At 40.7% G+C, this 24083-nt stretch overlaps 1 protein-coding gene across 1 annotated transcript in view; it reads left to right on the forward strand.

Annotated features, from left to right (window-relative positions):
• Positions 1–13952: 13952 nt before the first annotated feature.
• GLDC (glycine decarboxylase) overlaps positions 13953–24083 on the forward strand; it is a 50867-nt gene continuing 40736 nt past the window's right edge. The window contains exons 1-2 of the mRNA XM_052778880.1: positions 13953–14211; positions 14344–14422. Of these exons, the coding sequence (XP_052634840.1) occupies positions 13984–14211; positions 14344–14422 (307 nt within the window). The 5' untranslated portion in view covers positions 13953–13983. The remainder of the gene's footprint in view (positions 14212–14343; positions 14423–24083) is intronic.

The raw sequence follows: 24083 nt of genomic DNA on the forward strand, positions 1-24083 counted from the left end.
TGAGACACTCCCACCACTTACTAGACTTCTTTGTTAGCTGATCAAACTCATTAACTAAGCAGAAAACTAATCCAGAGAAAGAAAGATGGTTTCCAGAACAATTAGCAAGATTAAATGGTTGATCATCCAAGGAAGGAGGAGGAAATTCGCAAACGAGAACAGGAGAAGAAGAGGTGGAAAAAAGAGAAGGAAAGGTAAAGTTTCCTCTTTCCTGACAATAGTGAGATACTGCAGTGCTAGAGGTAAGACTATTCATGTCTTATCAACAAATAACTTACAGCTGACTTCTTCAAAAAAATTTGTAATGCTGAATCATGTATCAGTACAGTATTATGGTACAGTAGGACACTAAAGCTAGTTTTCTCAAATAACAGAGTGCTAGTGAAATCTCATAACACAAGTAGCAGAAGATGAACAGAGTAATCATAACTAGTCTTGCTAGGTATTGCTTATTAAATAAGGGGTTTTTAAAAGCAAAGATTATAGTTATTTCTATAGAGACTCATGTGCATTAAAATCCATGCCTATGGTTTTGAAGAAGGTGGCTTAATCAGTGCCATTATTTTGATCCACAGGATTAGAATATAAAAATGGGAGCTAGTAAGTAGTTTATATGTAAAGACGTATAAAAACAGAAGACAAAATGTAAATAAACAGTGCACAGTTGTGCCTAGTGAGGTCTCAGGCTAGTGTTTCTACCTATAAGAAGGAGGAAAGAAGATAAATGTGATTAAACAAAGGATATAACAAAGCAAGGAGAAAGCTGCTCTAAAAGAGAACTTTGAAGAAAACAAAAGGAAAATGGAGAGAGCAGAGCAGAACAGAGAAACCAAAAGAAGCAGAAAAAGGAAAGGTATGTAAGAGGAAAAAAATGAAAGAACTAAGACAAGGATAATTACAATTTGTAGAAGCTAGACTCTCTGAAATGCACTAGTACATTCATTTTCCCAGATCAAGCATGGAAGGCAAGTTTTTGAAATAATCTGATTTCTAGGATCCTGCCTGCTGCCATGTGGTGTGTCTGCTGATTGCAAGCCTGAACAGAGTTTGGAGGATGGAGCACCAATCTGCTATTCCTGCACAAAAGCACTAATTATAGGAAAAGGTTGTTACAGCAAGTAACTTCCCTGTTTGGCAGAGTTTATGCCAGAAGGAAGAAGGATTTGAAAAATCTTTTCAGTATCCTTCCTGTTATTCTGGGTAGAAATGTACAAATACTAAATCCCTTTCTTGCCTAGTTGATTTCTTCACCTCTTCCCATTATCTGTTTGTAACTCATGGCTACTTTTAATACTTTTTCTGCCTGTTTATTTTTTGTCATCTGAAGCTCAACAAACTTCAAATTTTAATAATGAAGTCCATTTCATAGGCATGTAAGTTTTACCAAAAGTTATGAACACTGGTAGAAGAAAATGCCACCCTTAAGGAAAAGGTTTAATCTTGCATAGTTAGACAACTGCATACTCTGAGAGCAACCTCTCTTGGGTTGTGAGAAACTGAGAACACTTTTGTTGCATTGGGCTCTAGCACCAACCATTGGACTGCTTGACTGATCTAGAGGGCTAAAGAGAGTTAGGACAACATAACCATGTCCATTACAGAATGTAAAGGTATAAAGGCATGGCAAACAAGTTGTACTTGGCACATGAGACCATCACAGGAGGGGAGCTTATTTTTTATTGGGGGGGGTGTGGTGTGCGGGGCAATATATGTTGGTAACTACAAAGAGAAAAATATTCTATTCCATATAAAGTAAAAAGCAGCAGTAGAGTGTACTGTACTTTAATTAATATGTGAGTGAAATGACTGTTAAAATAGAATATAAGTCATTGGAAAAAGCATCTGAGCTATGGAAGATAGGATGGTAACAATTTCATTTTCAGAGACTGTTGTGGAGTAGAGAGGTAAAAGAAAGGTATTTTGCTAATAAATAGAAATATCTGTACCCCCTACTAAATACCCATTCTGTATCTATTTAACTAAAAATTGGGGTCATTCAACAGTCCTGGATAAACCAAAACAGGAAAATATTGGCCACATTTCAGAACAAAATTGACCGAGTTTGAAAGATAGTAAGCATTAAAATAGTGCTTTTCATTGTTGTTATTTCTAAAAACACCTGTGAAACAAATGTTTTTCACACTCTTTATTGTTAATTTTAAAACTGGCATGGTATCCATTACTGCCCTGTGAACTATTTGTATATAACTCTGAATCAATCCAAAGTGACACTCAAATTTAACATTTTGTTCTTTCACAAGCCCAAGCACATGCTGATATTTACTTACCAGGGAAGGTGACACAAAAAAAAGTCCCGCAAAAAACCCTCCTTCACTCCATCCCAATGGCCTTTCCATGGCCCTTTAGCACCCTGAAGCCCTCTAAAACTGGCAAAGAAGAATACTAAGATTTATCAGAAGGCAAGGATCATGAAGAGGGTTAGGATTTATTCAATCTGTAACAAGGGTGCAGGAAATAGTTTACAACCCAACAGCATTCTGCTTCTAAATCCACTATCAAAACAAGTTCACCAAGTTCTGCAGGGCAGAGGAGCATATAGTGAAATAAGACTGGATCATCAGTGGGGCAGGGACGGACATGGGGGGACAGGGATGGAGGGAGACAAGGGAGATTAGATTTTTACATTAACTTTTTACTTCTTGCTAAGAGTGTTAAGTTCTTTGTTAAATTCAGTCATATGACTGACAGTATGTTGGCCTCTAGTGGGTCTTTCTTAAGCAAAAAGATTACAAAGAATCTTACTCATGAGAACTGGAAAAAGAAATACCAGAATTACATTATTTGCTAGTAAATAATTTATATCATATTTTATAGCACAGCAAATAAATTTATGCAAATGGCTTAAGGTACCCACAGGGAGAGTCATAAAAAGTTTTGTGTTCTTATCAAGGATGTAGCTGCATTGACTTCTGAATGGGACTAAAACCTCAGACGAGTAAAGTTATTTTAGAAAGAAACAGAACCCTTACAGCCATGATTCTCAGATTTTTTTAGGTAAACAGATTGTTGTAAATTTTCTATTTTTCACTGGACAACCATCTATTTTATTGAATATTTAATTGTTATGTTCATAAATTTTACTTCTCATATACATTTTCATGGTCAATTACTCTTGCTCTGCAGATCATTATACTGCTTTGAAGTCTCTTAACTCTGTGCAATTATTTCAGGTCTCTTCATCCATTGTCCATTTCATTTCTTCTATTATTTTCTGCTTAGTCATTGCTGAAATGTTCAGACTAGTTTATAAAAAAAGTTCTTAGAGAAATATGACACATGTTACTTGGTACTGGTCAGAGATATAAAATGGAAGGTACTTTTTCAGATTCTGCTATCTGCTTCTTAATAATGGGTGACCTGAGTCTAATTCTTTGGTTATTTCATAGATGACTAAAGGAGTTAATACAATGAGATATGACCAGGGAAGCAGAAAGAATCTATTCTTTGTATTTCATTGCCAGTATTGCATTTTATTACTTTAAGAGCTTCTGAGTACTAAGTCCCATTTAACAGTGCATATTGCTTACCTTGATTAAAAATTGCTTAGGCAAGAAGGTACAGACTATATTAATCAATGCTCCTTGCCAGGTGTTTTTCCTACAAATGAGCCTAGACTGTTTCTTTGGAAAGACATATTTCTATCTTTTAATTATATCCTAGAGTTGATGTTGATGAACAGAGGGCAAGTGTTCTGTTGAAGCAGTAAGGAGGATCATGGGTTTTTGTTTCTGGAAGCTCCTTATGATCACATGGCAGAGGTTACTGTGGTGGCACACTGTTTTAAAAAGCAGTTGTCATTCAGATGGAGATGTGATTGTGTTCTTTCCCTCTGCAAAATTGTCAGAGGCCCTGTTTCTGGTTTATGTTAGCTTTAATCAACTAAAAAGTAAAGGTGAGTTGATCCTATTATTTATTTCAACTTTTTAAAAAGATTGCCAAAGACAGTTGCATAATGCCATTTTGCAATTGGTAAACATAAGCACAGAGAAGATACATTTTAAATATTTGCACTTAGGCTGTCTAATATATTAGCACTGTTAGAAGATTGTGATCTCTAACGTCCTCATCACTACAGCAATAAATTAACAGACTGCTCTTATTTAACTCAGTGTCCATTGGAAAATCAAGATACACATTTCAGATTAATCCATGGGTAACAGGTATAGTGTTCTATAAGAGCAGGTGTAATATGAAACTATAGTTTTCAGATGTTAGTACTATGGAAATTTCAACTCCCCCTTGTTTCTGCTCATCTCTTAGTTAACATTTTGCCATGTCATTCATTGAGAAAATAGCTGTAATGAGAAAATTATATGAGATAGTGGGTCCTTTCTATGTCATCATTATGTTAAAATACAGCAAAGGAATTGTTAGTAGCATCTGAGATTTCTTAGCTTCCCACATCCTTGTATACTGCCGTGCTGTTTTAATTACAGATTATGATCTATCTGCTATATTTTACATCCAAACAAAATGAAACACTGAAAATTACAAAATGAAGATTTAGGATTTCTTTTACAGGTTTAATCTAGTCTATAGACATATGCATTAGAATATATTTTTAGAATATTTAAAATCACTGTTGTCTCCCTAGGACACAGACCTTATTAGGCAAATAGGTAGTTATTTGATTTTTTTTTTTCTCAGTGCTTCACTTGCTATTATTCTGAACTTCCCCTCAGTTCTTTTCTCTTATTCTTCACCACTGGTCAGTCCTGTCTCAATCTCTACTCTCACCGATTTCTTACTCCACCACCCTCCTTCCACATAAACCATGCTGACAGTAACCAGCATTTCCTAACGACTGTGATCTGTAAAGTAGATATACCAAACTGCATTTTTCAGCTTCTTGCTGCAGTCTGCCTTTCCAGTCGCTCCTCAAAGTCTGAGTGTTGTTCCTTCTCCACCTGAATCAGGATTTTGCCTCACCATACTGCACTAAAAAACAAATTTCTGAATTAGTTGAGGCTCATTATCATGTTAAAGAGTCCTGTTAAGAGGCAAAGTATGTTAATGCAGCACTGCACTGAACCAACATTATTGCATGGCTCTTTGGCCAGAGCTGCGGAATCACGGCTGTACAAATCATGTGAAATCCCTGAGGGATTCAGGGAGCATAAGTGAATGGCAAGTCATGGTCAGATCATGCCATCCCAAGGTAAAGCATGCTTACTGTAGCTGGGATGTTTAGAGAAAGTATGTCTGAGTCCTAAGAAACCTCTAGTAAGTGTATGTGAACTGATCCCTTTAAAAGCTTATATTCTAGCCATGTTTGGTAGTTTTACTTTGCACTTTTTTAACAGGAGCAGCAAAAAGATATGTAATACCAGAACTAGGCCGTTGCAACATTTCAAGCTTTTTCTAAGTTAACATATAACTAAGACATTATGTAACATTAAAGTATTTATTCAGTTTTGATTTCAGAGCCAGATTCTTCAGTGCTGATTCAAACTTAGTCTATGTTTAACGGCTCGCATAGCTGCGTTCGTTAGGAGTTTGTAAAATGTCAGATACTCTAATCGATTGCAAGCATACTTCAGGAAGATAGCTGAACCAACCTTAGCAGTTGCTAGTTGGTTTTCAGAAGAACCAGTTGCATTTCTTTCACTCCCCTACCCTGGTTGTGCAGTCCTGCTTCCTACCTTGTACTGACTGCGACATTCATCTTCTGTGATCATACAGAGGGCCAGCTAAACCTATTCAGCCAAGAAAAGCATTCCCCTTTTTAGGCTGAACTTGGTATAATGAAATCTTAGATTGATTCAATCAGAAAATTAAACTTCATCTACAGTTATATGGGCAAATCTGTGTATATGTAGGTATAGTCAGACTATGATCGAACAAATGCCGTAACTGATTATAGGCCACTTAGAACCTGATAGAAAGTATGTTTTGATGGAATCGCTTATTGCATTTGCAGAACTGCTTTAAGCAATCTCTTAAAATCAGAAATCATTACAGCTCTGGAAGCAGCAGCCCTTTTTAAGCAGATGAGAACTTAGAAACTCCCCTAGAAGCTTTGCAGTGTAAGGAACTGCAGGATCCCTTCTTCCCAAATACTTTTGCTGCAAAGGGGAAAGAGGTATGGCCTTACTGGAGCTTCTGTGATTTGTAAAAAGGACTTCCTAAAACTTTACCTCAAACAGAGCAGAGGAAAATGGCTTTGTAATTCATTTGCTATTGCTAAGGGATCTTGTTCAAACTCTGGAAAAGAAAAAAACACTGAAAGAGGAGGAGCTGTGACCTTATCTTGCAAAGGGAGGAGGATTTTTATTCAATGTTTGTTAAGCTAAAGTTTGGTTTCATTAACACCTGCTGAACTGAAAATCCAGACAGACATCTGGGATCTGAGTTCTTTTTTTTGAAAGAAAAGTTAAGTTTTTGCTGAAGGTGTCATCTCAGCAGTTTGTGTTGGTGTGCTCTCTGAAGTATGAACAAAGTTTTTAATTCCATTTCTAATGTAAAAATAACAAAACACCATGCATATGCAAAAGCGAGTCTTCTGAAAAACAACCTTTTAGACTTCCTGAATTTTCAAAATCTGCGTACTCTGTTGCATAATACCTTTAACTCCTAGATAAGAATGAGAGGACAGATGTTTATTTCCCAAAGAATATCTCAGTACCTTGTCGTCATGATACACCTGTTAGGGTCAGCAGTATACAGTTCTCTCCACGCAAGAGAGAACTTTTTATTGCCTAATAAAACTAGATTGGGCAAGAGAAATTCTTGCAATGCTATGTCTATTACATAGGTATTCGTAATAGATAACATCTACTGATATAAAGTATTTGCATAGGCAATGGTCTAATCATATAGCCATATTCAATGTCTAAAAGCCAATGGACACGAATAACATGATAAGAGGCTTAACGTATCCAGTATGAAGTAACTGAATTTGCATATCAAGCTTACCTTTGAACCAAGTTGAAAAAGAACGAGTGACAAAAAGAAAGACTAGAGAATCACCCACTCAGCAGCAAATAATTCTGACTTTGTATGAAATCCAGTGTAGATCCTCTTGGCCTTCTCCTTTGGCAGGTTTACAGAGGACAGTGGTAGGTGTTTGTAAGAATCGACAGTAGATTTTGACAAATACATCTGTTAGAAATGGCAGTGATAACGAGGAAAAAAAAAACCCAAAACACATATTCGATTGTAATCCTACAGTTTTCAGGAAAGCGAGGTGTTTGCCATGGAGACACGGCAACAGCTGCCCTGCTTGGCCACGTGTCACAGAGATGTCTGTCAGTTCAGTCAGTCACAGCATGAGGGAGCAAGGTGGCAGATGGAGAACAAACCAGTGATGTTTGGAGTTAATTCCCTTTATCTCCTCTGTGGATATCTGCAACTCCAAACATAAAAGGAGGCGGAGTAGGAAAAAGGTTTAACTTGTGTTGAAGGGTTAAAAGACTTTTTTGGCCAGAGGACTGGAATCCTTCAGGAGTTTTTTAAATAATCTAAAAGCCTGTGGGCAAAGCCAGCCTACAGAGAGTCCCTACCTAACCACACAGTTGTTTCAGCTGTTACAGGAAGAAGTCAGGGCCCCAAGTGCACCTGTAGGACCTACTGGCCCTGACCAGCCTCACCCAGGGCACACACGCCCTGCCCGTGAACCCCGGGTCTCCATTTGACCTCAGCCCCAGGCCCTCAGCTATCTTGCCGGAGTGCTGCTCTCCAGACTAGCCTGACCCTGCTGTCTGGATGTACCTCAAACCTACCCGATAGCTAGCTTGTCTCCTGGATGGGTCCCATGGATGTCCATTGTCCACTGTCCCTAGCCCTGCTGCTGAATGGACTTCAGATTCAAGCTGAAACCTTGTCTCTAGTCTATCTCTGGCCTTGACTCCTTTTGCTCCTTTCTGGAGTCCCTGGATGGACCTGGTTCATCACTTGCCTGGGACTGTCAAGGGACCCTGCTACCAGCACCTGGCTCACCCTGCTATGACCAGACCCTGTGGGACCATGTGTCCCCATGCCAGGGACAACCCTGCCTGCTCTGGAGTCACCCTTTACTCCTGGGGCACCCGGTCTGAGGGAACAGCAGACTCTTGCTGCTCCCTGGCAGACGAAATGGAGAAACCACACTAACACCTAGTACCTTAAAAACCTTCAGACACTTCCCTCCTTCAGCCATTTGCCCAAGCAAGAAATGGGGTTGGAAGGACTTTGCTGCAAGGTTAATAATCAAGGATACTTAGATTTTCCTATCTTCCACGTGTGTCTTCTTCCAAAGTCTTAGGGATTTTTTTAACTTATTTTCCTTCTCCTTTCCTTCCTTTCTTCACAGCACTGTACTTCCTTATCAGACCTCTCTGTGTCATTCTCCCTTGTCAAAATAATCATACTAATAATTTATTTGATAAGAAGATATGTGTATTTGAATATTTAAACATCAATAGGAAAGGCAGTATGTTATATATCCACCTGCATCTGTATGTGTATATCCAAGAAATGTATACAGAGCCTAAATAGTTTTGCTTGCTACATTCATTTTGAAGAGGAGGAATGCATACGATTCCACACAATTGGTTGTACCAATATTTAATGATTATTACTTTGAGATATGAAATATACTTTGAGATTTATGATATGGAGTTGTAGAATATTCTAGGTCTGCTCTATTGACTTAGCAAGTGTGGAACATAGCGGATTTGTTAAGGATTATATTTCCAACACCACAACTAAAATGAAAGCTGCACCATGAAGATGCTGAAGGCACGGATGTGTGTGTGAGTAAAATGCTTCCTTGGGAGGAAGCACAATTCAGTTTCACTGTAGTTCCAGTTTATCAAATAACTGAAAACAAACAAGATTTGAAATTACACTGTCAGCTCTAATCAATGTGCAAGGATACTTCTGACTTCAGAACAACTAAAAGACTATCACCCAGGGATGGTCAGTTAAATAAGGGACTGTCAGTTAAAGACATGCTTAAAAGCTTGAATATATATTAGTCTAACATTAAGATGTTTACATAGCAAACATCTCATTGAGGAAGCTTGACTACAGCTCCTAAAGAAGCAACATGATACTGTGCTGTCTGGTGTGATGTTACCCAGTCTTTTGTAGAGGATGGCAGCCCTAAACCCAAACCATTGTGATCCATGAGAAATCCACCACATCAACTGTATTATCTCATGTACTAATGTGTATTTTATTTTATGATCCAGCTGTGGTCAATGAAAAAATAGTAGTGGGTAAAGACTGCAAAAATTGCTCCTGGCCCTTTGGCAATAGCGGCTGCATTAGGCTCCTGAGGGCTATTATGGATTCAGGAATATGTAGTTGGCTGGCTATTCACCCTCAACACAACATTGCCTATCCTACTGCATATTCTGATGCTTGGGTATCGAAAGAACATGTCATGAAACTATTCTATTAAGTTTAGAGACATGAAAACTGTTTCCTGCGTACATATTGCATGCAATTCATGGAGCTCTTAAATTTTACTTGTATAAAGGGATCAAAAAAATGAACAGGTGGCAATTCAGCCCTCACTCAGTAAATACTGGCATATGCAGAGGCACTGGTGAGAAGTAATTTTCTTCCCACTAGTAGCAATTGGTAATTTTTTGTGAAAGAACTATGACGTATTGCTACTTCACTTAAATAGTAAGTTTAGGAATAAAATTAAGTAATTCCTGGCTTGATATACTAGGTAAACATCTGTATTGTTCTTTATGTAATGACAGCCATGGTGCTTTTTAAATCTTATTTTAGAGCAAAGAATCATGTCACAGATTAAACATTTCTTGAAAAGAAAAAACTGTGATAAAGATGTCTCAAATTAGAAGGTAGCAATGTTTGCAGTACGAACCCAAAAGCAGGAACAACTGCATATTTTACCTTTTATTCTCTAAGGACTAAAATGTTTTATTTGATAACAAGCATATGTGTAAAATATGCATAGAAATATGTTTGCAATCTGTTTTCATTTACATATTTAAGGATCAGTGGTGGGAATTATATCTATATATCTATATCCATATCTATATCTATATATCTATATATATCTCTAAAACCCTCCAAAGAATTATTGGTAGAAATTCAGATGATCTTCAATATTGAATTAGATACAGCTAAACTGAAAGAGACACTGCACCTCTTGTGCCCCTGCATTTTAAGATAATTTCATGATTAGAAAGGTAAAGTGTTATCTGGATTGACACTTAAAATAAGCGTGGCCATTAAGAGATCATTTGGTAGGCATTCCTCACTTGATCTGCTAGAGACTTTTGAAAACACTGATGATGGCTAGTAATTTTCTTAGAAAAGGCAGCGGAAGTGGTAATTTAAACTGTTAAAACCTTTCTTTCTGTTGAGGAGTTTCTGCAGAAAAAATCTTGCATCAGCAGGGAGTCAGTCTGTACCATTACATGCATGATTTGTTTTGTTTTGCTTGTTGCAATGTATTTAACATTATGAGTACTTATCGTGACTTTAAGGAATAGTAGATTGAGAAGGAAAGGTTTATAAAGTGACCGCTCTTGAATAGTAGCCTGTGTCCTGGTTTCAGCTGAGATAAAGTTAATTTTCTTTCTAGTAGCTGGTATAGTGTTAGGGTTTGGATTTAGTGTAAGAATGTTGATAACACTGATGTTTTCAGTTGTTGCTAAGTAGTGTTTATACTAAGTCAAGGATTTTTCAGCTTCTCATGCCCGGCCAGCAAGAAGGCTGGAGGGGCACAAGAAGTTGGCACAGGACACAGCCAGGGCAGCTGACCCAAACTGGCCAAAGGGATATTCCACACCATATGACATCATGTCCAGTATATAAACAGTGGGGGAAATATCGCTGGGGACCGCTGCTCAGGAACTGACTGGGCATCAGTCGGCAAGTGGTGAGCAATTGTATTGTGCATGACTTGTTTTGTATATTCTGATTCTTTCATTATTTTTATTATTTTTTTTATTTTTATTACTACTAACATTATTACCATTATTATTATCATTTTCTTCCCTTTCTGTTCTTTTAAACTGTCTTTATCTCAACTCATGAGTTTAACTTTTTTTTCCCAATTCTCTCCCCCGTCCCATTGGGTGGGGGGAGCGAGCAAGTGGCTGTGTGGTGCTTAGTTGCCGGCTGCAGTTAAATCATGACCAGCTGTTATATTTATTCCACTAAGAGTTTACATGGTTTCAGTTGGCAGCCGAACAAATTGGGGGAAAAAAGCACACTAAGAACTCCTAAATGCAGAAATCCCAGCATGCTAACTGACTGTAGAAATACTGCAGAGTGGTATCAGTACCTCTTTTTGTCCTAGTTTTGTGTTCCTCCTTAGGGTAGCTGTAATTGGCCAGTGTCAGAAATAGGCTATTGTTATAGATAACATGGTGGTATTATCTACATATTTTTGATATAGTGGTACAGAAGTAAAGTGTATCAGCTGGAATAGACTTCCAGCTTTGGGTGATAGGAGGGATCTGAAGTGAATCTTAAAAGAATACAACACAATTTTCTTATTGCAATAGTTCGTGGCTTAAAAGGAGCAAAGAATGGTACTTCCAACACCACCCATAAACCCTGTAGTATTAGAACTGCAATAGAGTTTTTAACTAAATCATGACTGGAGTCAAGGCAGATTGCAGGGGTTTTGTCCTTACTGTGGCATTCAGATAAAGCTAAAAAATATCAGTGTTAAGGAGAGTACATATACCGTGTCATTTTAAATGATATAGGGCATTCCTCTTAAGAGTTTTGTGCTTTATCTAACAAAACTGATATCCCTGGCAGCTACATAGCAACTCACATGATGTCAGCTCATTAGGCCAAGACATACGCATCTCTGAGCTTTGTGCAAATTGCTTTAATAGCAAGACACTGGTTCGCAATCCTGTCCTCTCTTCCATGAAACCTCCTTCTTTCTGCTGAAGTACACGCAGAAAACAGCTGGTTTTGTTGGCTACGTACTTTGAAGTGAACAATTTATTTGAAGCTACAAGATTAGCTAGGTTTTGTTGATTTGACATCAAAGCATTATTGGCATTTGACATCAAAGCTTCATCTTCTATTACATCTCTTGTTCAAGATTCCTATTTTGCTTTTTAAGGCCATAATACAGCTTTCAGGAGGCCGCTAGAGAGTTGGCTAACGGATCAAGCACATAAGCCAAGCTTGTATCCCTGCCACAGTGATTACATATAGCCCATGCTAAGACGAAGTCTGTGCTGAGTCTCTGAAGGAGAAAACTTTAGCCATAGAGTGGCTTAACAAACCACTCCAGGTGTGGTGCTTTCCAGATGAAGTGGGCAAGCAGCCTTGACACTACTGCCTTGTTCATGGGTACCTCTCTCCAGTCTTCGTCCTCCCACGCATAGTTTTCAAATTGAACTAGAACTGGGTTTAGTCCTGGAAGAGCCAGAAATGTGGATAGAAAGTACATGGTTTGGGATGTTTGGGATGCTTCTGTCTTCCCTCCAGACCTCACTTCATACAGCACTACAGGCGACAATAAAACTCTGGCCCCACATTGAGGAAAAAATTCTATCAAAGTTACTGTTTCAGGTGAGCTGGTTGTAATGGCTTATTTTGTGTGAAATATCATCCCAGTATTACCTGCCAGACAAAAGGAGAAATTTTTAAGGAACACTTATTATTTGGACAAATTCTGCAAAAGTATTTGGACAAAATCTGCAAATTGTTTTGAAGAGCTTTGGAAGTGCTTTAAAAAGAAATTGGTTTAGGTACAAATTCATAACAGGAATTCATTTGTTACTATCATGGTTTTAATGTATTGTTCTAGTATCTCTATTCACTCTTGTTACTTTACCTCAAGTTAAAAGTCATAGCAAAGTTTTAATTTCCTTCATGTTACTATCATATTTATAAAGAAGCAAGTTACAGAGGAGAGAAGTGAAATATAATGATCTCTGAATAGCAATCTGTTAAAGTCAATATTGGATTTATGTCACAAACCCTTGCATCAAACACCTTTGCCGTTTGAAGTGAGCTCCGTCTCAGCTTAGTGTGTAATTTGGGGCACTCTCATTCTGAAACCAGGGACTTCAGTTGTTACTCCAAATACACACTGGTGTAAGTTATGGGACCCTGCTCCAGCATAACGGAGCAGTTTAGATAACTCAGGTTGTATCAGAGGAGTAACTCCATGTTTACTACAGAAATAGAGATCTTGCATGAGTCGGTGGTCTTTGGTGCAAAGTAAATTCATTTTTAGGTTCAGAAGTAGTGATCAGTTATTTCATTAAATTCAGAAGACAGGCAGCAAATCTGTGATACAATTAAGATGAAAACAGTGTCTATCTTGGGAATATATTTTTATCTTTCATTGTTGCTCTATTTAAGTGTTGACACAAATACATGTCGTCAATGTTGCTACACTTTGTCCTGTTAATATAAACAAACATTCAACTTTGTAGCTATGCTGATGTTATGCCCAGCGACGGAAAACCGAAACAGCGGGAAAAGCGGGTGATGGTTAACCTCTCTGCTCCCCAAGGCTAACACCACCAGAAGTTAAAGCAGTAGTAAAGCTGCCATACACCGCTCCTCCGCTCCCCCGCCCCCCACCCCCGCCCGGTAACAGCTATAGAAAGTAGCACGTGTTATTCCTCCAAACGCTAGTGACTTGAAAGCGAGCCCACGCTCTGCCGCAGAACGGCAGGAGCCTTTTTTCCACCCGGGCAAGGCTTTTGCGGAGGAGGAAAATCCCGTTTCCGCCAGGGTCTGCCACCCACCGCCGCGCCCCCCCCCTCCCCGGGATGCTCGGCGGCCGGGCCTGGCGGAGCGCGGTCAGGGCCGAGCGGGGCGGCCCGCGGAGGGGGCGGGCGGGCCGGCAGGTGGCGGCGGGGCGGGGCGGGGCGAGCGCGGCACCGCCCCCGGGCCCCATTGGCGCCTGCGGTGGGGGGCCGCGCCGCACCGCCCCCCGCACACAAAGTGGGGCTGCCCGCCGGCGGCGGCGGCTGCGGCGGCGGCGGCTGTGGCTGTAGCGGCGGCGGGGCCATGCAGAGCTGCGGGCGCTGGTGGGGGCGGCTGGCGGCCCGCGGGGCGCCGCGGCACCTGCGGCCGCCGGCGGCGGCGGCGGCGGCGGGGGGTCAGCGTCGCTGGGGCGGCGGCGAGGCGGCGCGGTGCATCGAGCAGCTCCTGCCGCGGCACGATGACTTCTCCCGGCGGCACATCGGGCCGCGGGAGCGGGAGAAGCGGGAGATGCTGCGAGCCGTCGGGGTGCAGGTGGGTGCCCGCGCCGCGCCGCGCCGTGCCGTGCCGGGCGGAGCGGAGGGGGCGGCGCGGCTGGTCCCCTCCCGGTGCGGGCTGCGCCGGCCCGGGGGGAGCTAACAACGGCGTGCGGTCGCCTCTTTGCAGAGCGTCGAGGAGCTGATGGATAAAACCGTCCCGGCCAGCATCCGTCTCCGGAGGCCGCTGAGGATGGACGACCACGTCTGTAAGTGACCGCATGACCCGGGGTGCTCCCAAACCGCGCCCCCCCCCCCCCCCCCCCGGCCGCTGCCCGCTGCCCTCCCCGGCGCAGCCCTGCCTGCTCTCCCCGCCGCTCCTTCCGGCCGCCAGCACCCGCGGGCAGGACTTGGGATGCTATCCCCCCCCCCCCCCAAACCCTCCGCCTGTCCCCGCTGAAACGTGTAACGAGCTGGAGTGAAGTGCAGGATAAGACTTAAATCAGCGTAGCAGTACCCCCGCCGGCACTTCAGCCTTCGCAGACTAACTCGGTAGCGTAGTTCGGCTGCTGCAGTTCTTGCTCTTCTGTTGGAAATCGGTGGGAAAAACGTGTCTGGCAGGCCGGGGTTGCCCGAAAAAACCACGTTTGAGCTCAAGCGCTACAGCCCCATGACTTTGTCCCAAGAGTCTGAAAAGTGTGGCTAAAAATCGTCCCCTGAGTGTGGACTGCTAGCTTCAAATGGGCCGCTGTCTTTTGTTGGCTCTTACGTTTCTGCAGGATTTCTTTGTTGTTGTGTCCCTCCCCCTGCCCCCGTAATAACCTGCATATTCTAACAACATGCAAAACCTGTGTCTCCGAATAACGGATGCACAGTAGACTCACGGCTAGCATTCTGAATCTGATGGAGGGAGTTGGATGAACCGCAGGAATACAAAACATCTGAGCCAGCAATTGTGGCACTACAATAATTCAGCAAATTGCTATAGAAAACTCGATGTGATTTGATGACTCTTTAGGTATTAACATTTTTTAAAGTTAGCAATCACAGCACAGAATTTCTATCCGTGTAACTGCGATCTTGACAGATAGCTGTGAACATCCTGCTGGAAATCCCGTGAGTGAAAGAAATGCTCAAAAAGGCACCTAGCTAAACAATTCCACTGAAACTAACAAACCTCAGTGGCCATTCAGATAGTGGAGCCGATTACATCAGTATTAACTTTGTACTTGTGTCAAGATAACATTGCCTGATTTGTAGAAGATTTGATCCCTCTCACTGGCTTTTATTCGTTGCTCATCCATGCGCTGTAATTTGAGTGTAAACTTCAGGCCTGCAGCTCCGGTGAGGTTCCCGGCCAGTTTAATCTGGTTACTCCAAGATGACATCACGCGTGAGAGGCAGCGCCACAATGAACAGCCAGGGAAACTAGAGCCTGAAAAGACAGATTCTAGCCAGGAGGGATACAGTATTGACTGAAAGCTTCTACTTTGAAAATGTTTTATTAGTACAGTGGTATTTTATATTTTGGTAACTTCCCATCTTATTAAAATGGGCTGGGGGGGGAGGGTAGAGAAGTGGAATTTAATCACCTTCTTCTGTCTGTATAGCTGCTGAAAGTATTGATTGCATATTTTCCTATGGTTAATGTATTTTAATCAACGTACTCCCTGACTGATGAGTGATTTTCACTTAGAGAAAAAAACTTTTTAGGTTATTCTATTTTTAGGTCTATGAGAGGGCTTAATTGTAGATTGTCACTAATAACAACTTCTTAAAAACCTTTCTTCAGTTTTTTTTTTTTTATTTAGTATATGATACTCTTATGAAGTTTTACATTGCTAAAACACACATAAAAGTGGCACAGTACAGTTGGGCATTAAAATAATTGTACATTATTGAAAACTAAACCGATGATGTCAACCTAAGTCAAAATCTTGATGTAGTTTTATGTGTTCTCATGCTGATTTACATAGCAACTTTGAAGTGGATGTCTCCAACATTGCTGTGCATTAGTTCATGTTCTGTTGTATGCAAGTTCTCATGTGCAGCAGGACCTCTTTAGCTAACAGTGTATTTAGCTCACTGGCATTTTGCTCCACTTGCTATGCTGTTCTTGTTCGCTTAGAGTAAACTTTGAAAGAATGTGACTGATGCAGAGTCTCACATTGCACGGCATGCAGCAGTGAGTTTTCAAAAGAGGTGCTTGCATGAGGTACAGAAAACTTTTTTCTGCACACTGCTGCTTTTCCTTCTGCAGCCAGTGTGACAAACTGTCTTTTGTTATTTAATGTGTGGATTTTTGTCACTAGTTTTCCACTGCACTGGTAGCAGAAAACTCCACAGCTTGTAAAAGTTAAGTTAAAAGCCTCAGCTTAAAAGTTGGGCAACTTCACATTGAACGTCTTGTACCTAGGACACTGTAGTCTGAGTAAAACTTGATTCCTCGTTCATATACCATTAGACATAACACTGTCTTTCCAGTCGCCAGTGTGGGACTTCTTGTGTGAGTATGGTATATTATTTATCTCCCTTGTATTAAAGGGAAATAGGAAAACTGGGAAAGTGTCATGAGAACTGTGTTCTATTTTAAACATGTTCTTTTTATGTGTATGAAGACAATTTTGCTCCCACCATCTCCCAAACTCATACATGCAATGAGAAAACAGGGCAAGGCCATTCAAAATGTGTTGTTCAGCTTTAGCATTTATAAAATTTCTAATACGGCAATTCCTAATGGCTTAAATATACACTTCCAGTTTTCTGTATAACTTCAATTAAAAAACATAATCACAGTGACTGCACAGGTCAGAGGACAGCTGAACAAATCAGCAGTGCTCGACCTACTCCTTTGTATTGGGAAACGCAGTTGAGCTTGAACTGAAGTCTCATGGAAGTCACGCTTACAGATAGAATTAGATACGCAGTCCAAGAAAACCATGCACTCACCATAAATAGTACATCTGGGTGGGTATCATAGGTCTCTGCAATTATAATTGTGGGGGTTTTTAAACTTTTATAGCTTTAGGCCTCATCTCAGATGTGTACATTGGATGTATATGCATATCTTCAAATTTTGATTAGGCATGGCAGTAAGAAAGATTGTTTTGCATTACAGATCCTTCCCTTGGTAACGTAACAAGCTGTCTCAAAGAAAATCAATCAGCTGTGTGTATGCAATAGCAGTAAAAAAAAAATCTTCCTGGGGATGCAGCTTATGTTAAAGAGCTGTTTTAAATGGTATTGCATATGATCGTAAATAAAATCTTTGATTACAGTAGAAGCATAAACTTTTTGTACATGTGTTGTCTTTCCTGGACATTTTAGCACAGCCCTACTTTTCAGTGGAAGAATCAAGCTTCATTACTTCTCTGAAGGACATGATATATTGAGAGAGAAAGCCTCTAGCCTTAACTGGACATTTGTTTTGCTCATGTATGAATGAAGAAGCCATTCTGGTAAATGCTAAGCTTTGCTGGTACAAGTGCATCTACACTAGAAATGCTTTTTCAATATTTATTAATGTTCCCGTGTTGGTAGATCTCTTCTTGTACAGACATGGTCAGTGATGGAGGAGAGAAGGAGTGTAGCTTGTGCTAAGAGGTTTCTGAAATGAGTTGCTTCCTTTGGTAGGTAGTATGACAGAACTATCTGTGTCCCTTTTCTGACAAAAAAGCCATTTTAAAAGTGCCTGCTGCCATGAGCCCCCTGACAGTGTTGTAAAACCACCTGAACATGCCACTGAAAGCCAGTAGGGGTGAAATAGAAAAATTTCTGATTTCCTGTAACAGTAAGTTGCTGTCCTGTACCTCAGCCAATTCGGAAGGGGGGCTTTTTTACACTCAGCTTTTTCTGTAGATATACGTACAGGAAAATGTTATTTTGACATGTAACTTCTGTTCAGTCAATATTTATAAGGGTAGACATCTGTTTGATACTTAATTGTGTTCACCTGGTATTACAGAGGGGTTTTTTTTTCCCCACTGTCACAGTAAGTAAACTTTAACAATCGGCTTTTCTTTAGGTATTGAAGGTGCTTTAGCATGTATGTAGTGATTGATCGATTTAAGTAAAAGAACAGATCATCTTATATAAGAGTAATCCTCTTTCTTTTATCCTTGCAAACCTACTGTCTGTATCAGTTGTAGTTATCCCTGCAATGCTGCTATTGTATGTCCATCTTTATTTAATGGGTGGGCTTTGTACACATATTATGTGTTTCTGCTTTTTTGCTCAGGATTTGAATTAAAAAAATGAGTCTACAAACTCTGCCATGATTTTTTTTCCAAAGTATTCCCAGTTACATTCTCAAATTTTAGAAATTTATAAACATTAGTTCATAAAATCTGTGTAAGAAACTAACTGGGTCTCCAGTCCAAACATTTTTAGAAGCAAAATTGCTCAGCAGCAGTTGTATTGTAAGTAAGACTATTTGTATCTTCAAATTTAACTGTTCTTCATGCAGTTAAATCTACTTTAACTACGATTTTGTATTTAAAATGCCACTAAAAAAATAATTCTGGATGAGTTTATCATCAGCTCCTAATGTCAGTCAGATTTTTAGAGCTGATTTAGTCATTTCAGATTCCCTGCTTCTGGAGTCCACACTGTATGCTTTGGATGCCTATAGCAGGGGTAATTGTCATCCTCCAGAGTGTTCCCACAAGTGGTGCAGGAATCTGCATTACCACTGGTGGCACTTGGCTCCTCACACTTTGCTCCTCAGCACTTCCAGGCTGCTGCTGTTCTTTTCAAAGGCAGCAGGCCTTGGGGGTAGGACAGAGACAGGCAGGCATGCTGCTGGCACTCAGCCCGTCCGAGCTTTCTGCTCCTCACAGCATCCTCAGGTTGCCTCTGCTGCCCAGGCAGGCTGGGTGAGTGCGTGTAGCCTGAGTGAAAGGAGGAGGCAGGGCAACAGATGGTGTTAGCTTTCCGCCTGTCTTTTGGGAAGTTTCTGGTTGGACTCAGCACCTGGAACAGAAACTTTTCTTGTGCTGTCTTGCAGCATTATTACGTGTCTGACGGTGCTTTGGAACTGTTCTGCTTCAATAATATATGATGGTTCTTTTTTTTTTAATGGAGGTCGAATTAATTGCTAAAGCAAGAGAAATTAATTCATCCCCTTTTTCTTATATCAACTATTCTGAAGATCCTGCTTCCTTAATCATAGACTCATGGAATCGTTTAGGTTGGAAAAGACCTTTAAGATCTTTGTGTCCAACTGTCAACCCAACACCACCATGCCCCCTAAACCATGTCCTGAAGTGCCTCGTCTACATGTTTTTTGAACACCTCCAGGGATGGTGAATCAACCACTTCCCTGGGCAGCCTGTTCCAATGCCTAACAACCCTTTCAGTAAAGAAATCTTTCCTAATATCCAATCTAAACCTCCCCTGCTGCAACTTGAGGCCATTTCCTCTCGTCCTATCTCCAGTCACCTGACAGAAGAGACCAGCACCCACCTCACTACAACCCCCCTTCAGGGAGTTGTAAAGAAAGAGAAGGTCTCCTCTCAGCCTCCTCTTCTCCAGACTAAACAGCCCCAGCTCCCTCAGCCACTCTTCATAAGACTTGTGCTCTAGACCCTTCACCAGCTTGGTTGCCCTTCTCTGGACACGCTCCAGCACCTCAATGTCTTTCTTGTAGTGAGGGACCCAAAACTGAACACAGTACTCAAGGTGCGGCCTCACCAGTGCCCAGTACAGGGGGACAATCACCTCCCTGCTCCCGCTGGCCACATTATTTCTGATACAGGCCAGGATGCCATTGGCCTTCTTGGCCACCTGGGCACACTGCTGGCTCCTATTCAGCCGGCTGTCAACCAGCACCCCCAAGTCCTTTTCTGCTTTTACTTTTTCTTCTGATCTCAGAAGCTAGATTTTTTTTTTTTTAAGACCTGACACAATGTGAACAAAATGATATGAAACAAATAGTCACCTCCCTTTTGTGTTATGAGTTTTAAGTTGTATAACTCAAACTGCTCCTTCTGTCTTGATTTCTCTCTCTTTTTTGGGTACCATATTATTTTGCAGGTATCTCACAAGTTCAAGGCAAATCTACTGTGCTAACTACAAAAACACTAGCAGAAATAATGGTATTATCATTTTATAACCTGATAATTCACTCCCTCTTATTATTTTTGTGATATGTTTTGCCTCTTCTACCTGTGGGTATAGCAGTAATGAAGTGTCCTCACAGAACTAGTACTGGGAGCCTCAGTGAATTTTCTCTACAGTTCTGAGACAGCAGTACTGCAAGATGAATGAACTTTATTCTGGGTACTTGTTTTGATCGTATTATCTAATGAGTTGATGAGGGGAATAAAGGTCAACTGCAGTGCCTTAGCTGGCAATTTTTTTTTTTTGCTGAACAAGGTTCTTAAAGAATTTATAGAGTACACCCAATAAAATAAATTCAAGATAAAGGCATTTCAACCATGTTGTCTTAGAAAACTGGAAATAAATAGCTGAGCATGATGGCCAGTTTCCAAACATTTCTTAACCATAGTCAATTTTTTAAAATTCTGTTTTACTTCCCCATTTTGGATATTGCATCTTTATTTCACCCGTTGCTAGGGAGAATTAAAAAAAAAAAAATCAGTAACCCAACACAACATCTTGCAAGCTCTGTTTTTTCAACCATATGTATTGAAATTTGCCAAAATCCTAGACTTCATGTGTTTTAGCTTTAAATAAATAAATAAATATTTACAAGAATACACTGTTTCCACTACATATACTCCAAGGTATATAATTCATACAACAGAAAAAGTCTGTGTAATTTTGGGGGTTTGGTGACACTCTTGTTGACCAAACTGGAAACCTAGCAATTTCATTTCAAATTTGAAAATTAATTTTAAAACATACATAAGGTACTCATGTGGTTAGCGTTCTTCTGCCTTTATACTAGCATTAGTTATTTACAGAGTGACCAGTAAAGTGTTAGACCCCTTTCACAAATATTATGGGAATACAGTGTTAAAAACGAAGCTTGATGGAGTGAGAAATACAGCTACTGACAGAGACATGGGATCCTGTTCAGGCTGGTGGGGACCTGGGGAGGGCTCCAGCCCCAGCCTCTGCCCAGAGCAGGCTCAGCTGTGGGCTCAGACTGGGCTGCTCAGGGCTTCACCCAGTCGGAAGATGAAAGCCCCAAGGATGGAGACCCAGCTCCACTGCTGGGCTGTCCTTACAGGGAGAAGGCTTCTCCTTATCTTTGGCCTGAGCCTCTCATGTTTCAGCTTGTGCCGCTGCCTCTCAGCCCCCCACCACACACCGCTGTGGAGAGCCCAGCTATGTCTCCTCCATCCCCTCCTGTCAGTGCTGGGGATGCTGTTAAGAATGGTTTCATTCCCTTGCTCTCCAGTCTTTGGATGCCAACATATGTGTTAATTTCCCTCACCCTTGTCTACATCAGTTTTGCTTGAATTCAGAACCCTATCAGTGTAAAGCAAACACTGAATTCGTAAAAATTAAATCATAAATCTACATGGACTTATGTTTAGTCTTAGGTAAGCCAGGCTGTACAGACAAATCAGGGGCTATTGACTTCCGTTACTCGAGAGTGCAATTCCTTACGGGCTGTCTTCCTAAAGACATGCTGTGATCAACAACTTCAAGGCAGTGTAAGGCATAGGGGAAGGAGTGTTCACCCCAGGTCTCTTCAAACAGGCATGCCAAATGCGGGAGATGTGTATTGGAGCTGTACTGCTCCTGTTCCCTTTGTAGTGAACAAAGAAGCAGGGTAAGTGAGGTGAAGCAGGAGTGGCAGGAGAGTGCCCTCCAGCAGTTCACCACCCTGATTAAAACTAGTAGTGTAACTCATAAAAATGTAATTACTAAAAATATATTCTGTGTTGGGATCTATCAGTGCAGCTCTTCTAGGTGGAATGTGGTTCTACTCTTAAGCTTAATTCCTACCTAAGCTGCTTACAGTCTCACTAGGCTTTTTGCTTTGTGCCTTGGATCGGTTTGGAAACTGGTTTATTTCAGAGAGCTCTAGCGGAAGTTCAGTGTCTTCATGTGGTAGTTGTTAGCTATATTTGCTCAGAAATGACTCTCTAGAAGAAATGTCCAGTTGGGCAAACAAAGGGAATGCTATCTGGCACATAGTACAGTACTTGTGGTATATGTTTACTGCAGATATCTCACTCTTAATGCATTTTTGTGTGTGACGTTGGGCTACTGAGCAAGTTATATGATAGCCAGCTTCTGCCTTCAACTGCCTTTGAAGTTAAACAAGCAAATTCATTACCATTTTCAAAAAATCATTGATGTTTGAATTCTGCAAGAATACAACCCTCCTTCTCAAACTCCACCCAAACTGTCTTTCATCAAATTTTTGGTTTGCAAGTGATAGAGGAAGATCTCTACAGTGTTAAAACTCTCACTTAAACAAACAAGGCATCTATCTGGAATAAACTGTGCGGGAGGAGTATGGGGGAGTGGAGCTGCTCACTAGGCTTTAGAAACTTTGCCCTGGACATTGCTAAGTTCAATAAACACATGAGTTTTGAGAAAAACTGCAGTTTACTGAAAACAAGAAATTAATCTTTATACATTAGATCTAATAGTAACACTGAGTAAAAGGCAGAGAAGAAATGAACTTTGAAGTGAGAACTAAAGATCAGTAAAAAAATAACTTTGTGGAAGGTATAATGTGACTCTGGAAGAAATTAATTGAAAACCAGAAGATTTTTTTACAAAATTAATTTTTACACATGGAATGTAATAGTAGCACTTTGAGTAAAAGGAAGAGGAGGCATGAGTTTTGAAATCAGAGCTAAAGTTATAGTATCCTTGTTTGTGGCTGCAGAAGAAATGAATTCAAAACCTAGAGAATTATTTGCCAGCAGATCCCAGAACATTAACTTTGACTTGATCTCTCTTGCTGAGTAACTTACGGAGAGAAAATAGGTTTTGAGACATCCAGGGCCCAAGCCATTCTGCTTTGGTGATTTGTAGCCTTATATTCCAAAGTCTGATTTTCAAGTTGCAATGCAGAATGAACAGAACTTCGTGCAACTGCCCCAGTAAAGCAGTTTCTGAGGTCAGATTGGGGGGAGGGGGGGGGGAGGATCTCCCCTCACCTAAGAGGGTTGGTGTCCAATTCCACACAGGTCTGTTAGGTTGGGCATGACTATCTCTCTGTCTAATCTTAGGCAGCTTACTGACCATCTTTCTGCAGCCTCAGGTACTAAAATATTTTGTAAATCTTTCCCTTTGGCAGATGTTGGGTAGCATTATTCATTGACTACTAGGAACAGGTTGACTGAATGTGATTTTTGCATAGCCTTCAGGACACTGAGAAGTATGTAGAAGCAAGAACAAAGACTAAACTGTGGTTGGGGGAGGGAGGGCAAATGCCTTCTGTCTGGATGCTTCAAAAGCATTCTGTTGTAATCTCTCCAAAATAGATCAGCAGATTCATTTAAAAGTTAATCTTAAATGGAATTTCTTAAACTAGAAATACGGTATTCACACTTTTTGTTCTTTCTTTCTTTTTTTTTTTTTTTAATAAACTGGTGAAGCATACTAAAATTGAATTAAAAGAACTGTTCCATTTTATCAGCTATTTAGGGAGAATGCAAGAAAGTACAGTTCTTTTTAAGCCTAAGAAACTACTGGGTTCTTATTGTGAGCCCAGTTTGTGCAAATATGGCTCTGTTAGAAACACTAAATCATAGTTGTGGATGGCTATGGCTTCATCCAGTGCTGATTGTGCAAGGTTTAGCTAATAAAAGATGCTTTCCAAGATATATTTTAGTGCATGTGCAAGAGACCCAGAATGTATATTGCATTAGCACAAAAAGGGCTCTATAAGCCGTTTGTCTACAGCTGTTTCTCTCGCTATTGTTTCCACATTGGTTGAAACCCTGTTATTATTCAGTTGTTGCATTTTCCAGAATTTGGCAGAATTTAAACTTTCCC

This window comes from Harpia harpyja, chromosome Z, assembly GCF_026419915.1.
Source record: "Harpia harpyja isolate bHarHar1 chromosome Z, bHarHar1 primary haplotype, whole genome shotgun sequence".
Taxonomy (NCBI): domain Eukaryota; kingdom Metazoa; phylum Chordata; class Aves; order Accipitriformes; family Accipitridae; genus Harpia; species Harpia harpyja.